The 7,357-nt window shown below is 25.8% G+C and overlaps 1 protein-coding gene across 4 annotated transcripts in view; it reads left to right on the plus strand.

Annotated features, from left to right (window-relative positions):
- Positions 1–5,815, plus strand: part of numb (NUMB endocytic adaptor protein) — a 309,799-nt gene extending 303,984 nt beyond the window's left edge. For 2 of the 4 annotated variants that reach the window (XM_075368603.1, XM_075368605.1), the window contains one exon: positions 924–3,160. In XM_075368603.1, coding sequence (XP_075224718.1) covers positions 924–1,483 — 560 coding nt within the window. In that variant the 3' untranslated portion in view covers positions 1,484–3,160. Of the gene's footprint in view, positions 1–923; positions 3,165–5,600 lie in introns of those variants that run through there. The other 2 variants (XM_075368606.1, XM_075368604.1) reach the window with 2 other exon arrangements.
- Positions 5,816–7,357: the final 1,542 nt, after the last annotated feature.

The raw sequence follows: 7,357 nt of genomic DNA on the forward strand, positions 1-7,357 counted from the left end.
GCATTTTAATTATTCCTTTCAACCATTTTATATTACTTTCATCATTTTACACCTGTAAGTTCTCACCTAAAGAATCTTTAATTCTTTTTTATCTATATCTTCTCTTTGTAAAGGAATGGCCTTAAATTCAACTTATTAACCCATGGATTGATTAAATTTAGCTCATTTTGTTTGATACATGTTTTTAATGTTTATTAAACACATAAAAATAATAATAGCTAATTAAAGATACAGTAATTACAGAATATAAGTGTATAAATCCAGCTCTATAATGCAATCATTTAGTTTCATGCTAAAACATAAAAAGGTCACTGACTTTCTGCTGTTCAGTTGCAATTTTCTGGATCTGAAGTTTAGCTTAGTAACTTTAACTTATTAAATTTAGATTTAATTTATTAAGCATTTGGCATCGTTGGTATTAATACAATTGTATAAATTAAAGTTCTACTTAACAACAATTTTAAAAATATATATCCAAGTACTTTTGGAGCCGTTACTCCATCATCAGGGATTTCCCATAAGATGTTAATTCAAATTCAAATTTATAATCATATTTAAATTAAAAATTGTTAGGTTAAATTGTTATAATAGTCGTAAACATCTTATGGACATGATGTTACAATCTTATTGACGTACAAATTAATTTTATTTCTTGATGACAAACTATTATGAATGTAACAATTTTTAATTTAAGTATGATTATACATTTGAATTTGAATTAACATCATATGGGAAATCCCTGAAGATGGAGTAATGGCTCTGAAAGTACTCGGATATTTATTTTTAAAATTGTTGGTAAGTGGAACTTTAATTTATACAATTATTAAATTTAGTACATGCTGTAAGAAACTCTATTATATTACTAAGATTTTGAATTTGCTGTTACTTTTCACTTAATATTAATGATTTTTTCTCTTTTTCAGACATAACTCATAATAATTCTACTGTAATGAAAACAACTACTGAATCATTTGTTTCAAAAAATACAGTCACAGAAACGTTCCTGTCAAAAATTGAGTCGATGAAATATGATAACAATATTAACAACAACAACAACAATAATCGGTCATCCAATTCCCCTGTGCCAGCTGTTACAGGTAATGTATCATGGCCACAACGAGGTGTTTTACCAACTCCTCCAGCAACACCTCCATTACCTGCTTCTCCATTGCCTGCTGTAAGAGATTTACCTCGGCCTGAACAGTGGCTCGGTAAAGTCTCTGCTGTTACACTCGGTGCATCACCGACCCCTCCACGACGAGCCCCTGGCCTCGCTCATCTCAGAGCACATTCGCTTGGATCAGCTGAAACATATTACTCACATCATAATGCGAATGGTACACATGATCCATTTGATGCTGAATGGGCTGCAATCGCTTCTCGTAATGGCCAGCAACAAAAGAACACAAATCCCTTTCTAACAGGCAGTAGTAATGTAACTGGTGCACCGACTGCAGTTAAAGCGTTTGAAGTGCAGATGTGAGGTTGGGCTCCCGTTTAGTAATTGTTATCTAATAATTAAGGTTGAAAGAGTGAGAGCTATTTTATGTTGACTATTGTTAACCGTTATTTGGTTATTCGAGCAGATTATATATATATAATATATATAAATTCGATAAATATTATAATATATATATTTGAGTACCAATATTATAAATTTATTTATAGAAATTATATAGAGAATTATGATAAATTTATTTTAATAGCAAGACCGAAATCACTGTGGGTAATTGCTGTATTGCGTTTAAAGAATATAATAAAGAGTAAAATTAATGGCTATTGCTACTAATAGATTTAATGTAAGAAATACATATATATCTTAGCACTGTTAAATTATGCATTTTAAGTGCAGTAAGTGAGTAAAGACTGTGTTGAAAATTTTTGAGGAATGCTGGTATTATTAAGAATGAGAATGTCTTCCCTTTTATTTAAAATAACGGATTTTATTTACTGTTAAAACTTAAATCTTTATTGTAGTATTTATCTTAATAATTCATAGAAATCTATATTCACCTAAGTATTAGCCATTTTAAAATTGGTAGAATTTTTATTTGCTTGCATTGTTATATGGACACATTTTCTTAATACAAAACTGGAATGAAGCTAAAGTTTTTAAAATGAAATGATTAATTTTTATATTAATTAATCGAAAAATCTTTGTTGTAGTTTGAATTAATGCAAATTTCTTTTTATAAAAAGTAAAAAAAATTGAACTTTAGCACAATTTTTTGAGATATTAGTAAATTTGTAAATAAATTGACAATATCATAATCTGTTTTATATATGAATAACTCTTTTCTATTGATGTCAACTAATTCTTAGTTCCTTATAATTTCATCATTTAATCTTTTTTTGTTAATTGATTTTGATTTATATATACATAAAATACTGTAAGGTAGCTGAGGACATGTTAACATCGTGAACATAGATTTGAAGTTCATGAACAACATTCATTTTACTGTTGTTGATAATTTAGAACTATATGAGATGTAATCTATATGAGACAATAATAGAAATTCCATTTCTATTATTGTTGTTATATTAATAACTTTTTTCTAAAGTTAGACTTTTTTATGATTTATCATTCTTGCAAACCAGCATTGTGTCGTTATTTTTCTACCTTCTATTTTTCTATTTTATGTTAAATAAATCTTATTTTAAGTTTTATCTTAGTACATTTATTTTTGAAATATTTTATTAACAAGCTGGCTGCTGGTTTACGTTTTTGGGAAAAATTATTTTGCTGTAAATTTTCAGTTTATAATTTCCATTTTTTGGAATGGAAATGGTTAAGCTTTTCTTTTGAATGTTTTAAGTGAGTCTATGTTAAATAAAAATGTTACAACATTTTACTTTAAAATTCATTGAATTATTTAATTTGTCTATTGATAATTAGTTTGTAGTTTTCATAAAAATGTTATCTCGGGAACATTGAAAAAGATTGTGTTGAATGTTGTTTATTACATATTTGTGCTAATTATTTTTGAAAATGTGAATATTCTTTCTGTTTGTTATTTCTAAAGTTTATCTGTGCACAAATACATAATTTAGTAATAAACAGTAAATTATTTTTTTGTATTTGTATGTCTTTATATTGTTTACATATAAAAGATTTATAAAGTCATATACAGCATTCCTATAAAAAAATTTCTGTATCAATGAAGTTTTGGAATATCATTTTTCTAATATTTATAGTAGCTAAAATTATTTTATTCTTTACTAATAGTAATAATTTTTATCTTATATGAAGTATCCATTATTATTTCGGTCTTGTACATTTATTTGTGATCTAATATTTTACTCTGTAAATATATGCATATATAAAATGTTATATAAATATTAATTTTAGTGTTTAATTTTTTTATTAATCAAAATTTAATCAGAAATTAAATTAAGAAATAATTCAGTTTTTCCTTTTTAAGTGAAGATTTTTTTTAATCGTGAATTATATGTAAAATGTTTTTGAATTTTTAATACTGCTATTAAATGGCATTATTTAATAACAAAATTACTTTTATTACTTTTATTTTGCTTTTATGTCATCATTTTTATTATTTTAATTCTTTGTCCTCAGATTTTATTTTACACTCATCGTGGGTTTTTGTTTTTTAATAATTTGATTTCAAAGATGTTTAAAATTTTGATTGAGAATATGCCCTTAAATGCTTGTGCATTTTATTTTTTATGTTCCCGCTAATTATATATTAAAGAAGAAATGTAAGTTAATATATGTTGTATACATTCATTTAACTTATTATTTTGTAATGGTGTAGTACTTTTCAAAAGATTCTTGAATCCAGATAAATATACTATTTCTCTCTAACCTCCAAGAATTTTGCTGATTTTATATACATTCAAATCTTAATTTTTGCAGATCTTAATTCTTTGCTTTGGGGTAAGGATGCATAAGAAGTTGAAGATTTTCATTTAAATGGGTTTCATAACTAATTAGTGATAGCCGTCTCCATTTTCAGTTTGGGCTACTTCAGAGAATTTATACTATTTAAGTGATGATTAAATCATAATAGAGATCAAATGCATGGGCAAATAGTGAAAAATAATTATTTACTAAAGACCTATAAAATATTACAAATACTGTAAAAACTTCAAAACTTAATTTAACATAAACTTACACATCGGTAGGTCAGCATGACATATCAGTAGTTAGTATATCTTTTGTTAACCTCTGATTTTTTTTTCTAATAATACCTTAATAATATTTGAAACAAATTGATGTTAAAATCACGGGTTTATAACATACAAGTAATCAAAATTTTCAGGAATATTTTTTTTCATCTCTCTTATGTAATATAGACAGCTTCATGTAATTATAGAAGAAAGAAAATAGCATTGAAAACTATTAATTGATATGTTTTTGTTGTAATTTGCTTTAAAAGTTTTTTAAACATTTTTTCTATACAAATACCAGTTATATAATAGTGACCAACCTTGAGAAAAAGTTTTCGATTCGCTTATTTAAGCCATCATTTGATTATCATTCTGATAGTATGTTTAGGACAGTGTTATCTTTGCGAATGTTACATTATCTTTGGTTATTTGTAATTTTTTTCACTAAAAGCAATTTTTTAAGTAGTAATCAAATAGACTGAAGATCAAATCCACCTTTTTTTTATAATTATACTTTGGTATAAGAAAATTATTTTTTTTTTAATTTTGTTTCACATGAAAAGAATGATGCCGACCTTGAATGGTGCAAGAAAATTAGATTCTGGCTCTAATGGGTTTGAGGAAATATAAATCTGCTAGATCATATCAAAGCTGTAAAAAACTGGTGCTGTAATTAATAAGAATTTGTTGGGAAGCTTTCTTGTCTCAAATTAATCTTTTACAGTTTAATTTTTGACTGTACAAAATTTCATTCTTTAGAAGCAGTATTTAAAATAAGAGCATATTATCATGTTTTTCCTCTTCAAAGGCCATTAAACTTTTTAATCCATATGCATGGTACATTTGGCTCATCTTGTAAATATTTGATTTCAGTCTTATATCAGCAGAATCTATCTGATGCAGTTTGGTGCAACACTTTTTATACTGTTTGTCTATACCCACTTAAATGAGCAGCAAATAATGCTCCATGAAATTTATAATAAATGTATTTATGGACTTAATGTTTTCTAGTGATAATAATATTGGTATTAATTGTAAAACATGCATTGTGTTTGTGCTCTTTTACTTTTTGCTGGATAAACTGTTAATGTATATTAATTTGTATTACAATTAACTAAATCTGAAAATTGTAGCATGTTACCACTTATCAAATTTCAGAAAGTATAAACACATAAATGTCCAGTACTATTCTATTTGGAGGTGTCTGAAGTAAAGTTGTTAATAGTACAATGGAGAGGATATATATCACAACTGGATGTCACTGGTAGAAGAAGTCACTGGTCCAGTAATCATCTCCACCCTCCCAACTGAACTTTCTAAATTTTAATGAGTAATCATTTTGTTTCTGGCATACAAGTTAACCGTAGTTTTATTTTCATAATATTATTTTTGATTCCGAAATTTCAACTTATTTACAAATATTTGTTATAAATTTAATCCTTTATAATTAATTACACTTATGATTTGTTTAGGTTACTTCAATCTCATTTTATGTGGTCTGAGGTTATGTGTTATATGAAAACAGTTTATGTGATCAATTCGGTTTCATCATAACATTTTAAAAGAATTTTATAATACACTATTTGCCAGTTTTAAGACTTAGTAAATTTTGGTGTTACCATTGTTGAAAAGAGACATTTTTATTTTGGAGTTTTAAATTAATAACTGTAACAGTTGTACAGTTAATAATTACATTTTAATTTTAAAAAATCTATTACAGTTATACATAATGAGATTAATGCAATAACCATAATTTTTTTTAGAACATTAATGTGAATTAATGTTACAAATGTGGTTACATATTAGTGTTACATATGTGGTTTTTATTTTGTGTTCATTTTTTTTTAAGTATCGATTTATAATTTAAGGAATGTGTATGCTAATTAGGAATCACAAGGTATAATATTAGGTTTGTTATTTATATTGATTTATCTGTTGCAGAGAATCTTAATAATTAGTCAATCTGTTAATCATAAAACAAGTTAAAAGTATTGTTATGTATATATTAAATATTTAGATGATAAATTTTTATGAATGTTATCAGTTAAAATGCTGATCACTTCTCTCTACTTAGTTACTGTTTAGCTTCTGCAGATTATTTTATATTTAATTTTTTTATAGATAATAAATTCATTATTTTATTTTAAATGATCTGTTTTTTACATTTAAAAATTAAATAATTATGTGCGTACTAAAAGAATATCTTTCATAGAATACTACCAGTTTCTTCCAACATATACCTAGTAGTACAATCCTAGGTATATTAAGTAATAATAATGGCATACTGATTTTAGATTGAATTTTTTTTATAATCTTGATTTACACAAGATTTGAACAGTGAATAGATGATTTAATAAGAATCAATGTTCTTTGTATAAAAATTGTTTTAGTATTATTTTCCTTTCATTTGACAAAACAAATGAAAATTGTTATGCTTCCTTCATATATCTTTGTGAATATAAAAGAGTAATTAACAGTCAGTGGATGTTATGGTCATTTGTAATTTTGCTTCACATGTGTTAAATTTGTAAAAAAATATATACATTGCCATTGTAAATGTTTTTACTTGGATAAAAATTGGGTTTTGGTTGCTATCATAAGTTCATTTCCAATAATTCTGATTGCCTTTCCCTGAATCCAGAATTCAGCCTTTCTTACACTACCACATATGACTTTCAGGTTACTTTGTACTTAAAATATTTCTATTATGTTATCCTTTTAGTTGTATGAAATGTGCTATAGTTTTCATTAAAAGGGTTTGAATTAAGAAATTGAAGATTTTTAGAAATTTACTAGGGTAAATTTTGTTAAATTGATTTTTAGCTGATAATATGTATCTGAGAAACATCTATGTATATGAATCCATTATTATCATAGCTCCATCAATCTTTTTGCTTTGGATACTTGTTCTCTTTTTTTCCCCCCAAGTAAGATTATAAGTCAGTTTGACTAACTGTCTTTACTTATTCTCTAACGATATATCTATTTTGTATGAAATAAAATGTACAGTACCTTATTTAATTCTTAAATCAGCAGTGTAGTCTGTGTGCTTGATTATTGTTGAACAGTTTTCATTTATCAGCTTTGAAAAGCAGATTAAATCCCTACCAGCTTTTATAATGTATATTAGATAATAGTTTTACCTGATTCTGCTGTTGTCTGGCAACTTTTCTAAGGGTTGTATAGAAAGTTAAACTAGTGACTATGGGATCAGTAAGGTAAAGTTTGG

This window comes from Lycorma delicatula, chromosome 6 (assembly GCF_047948215.1).
Source record: "Lycorma delicatula isolate Av1 chromosome 6, ASM4794821v1, whole genome shotgun sequence".
Lineage (NCBI taxonomy): Eukaryota > Metazoa > Arthropoda > Insecta > Hemiptera > Fulgoridae > Lycorma > Lycorma delicatula.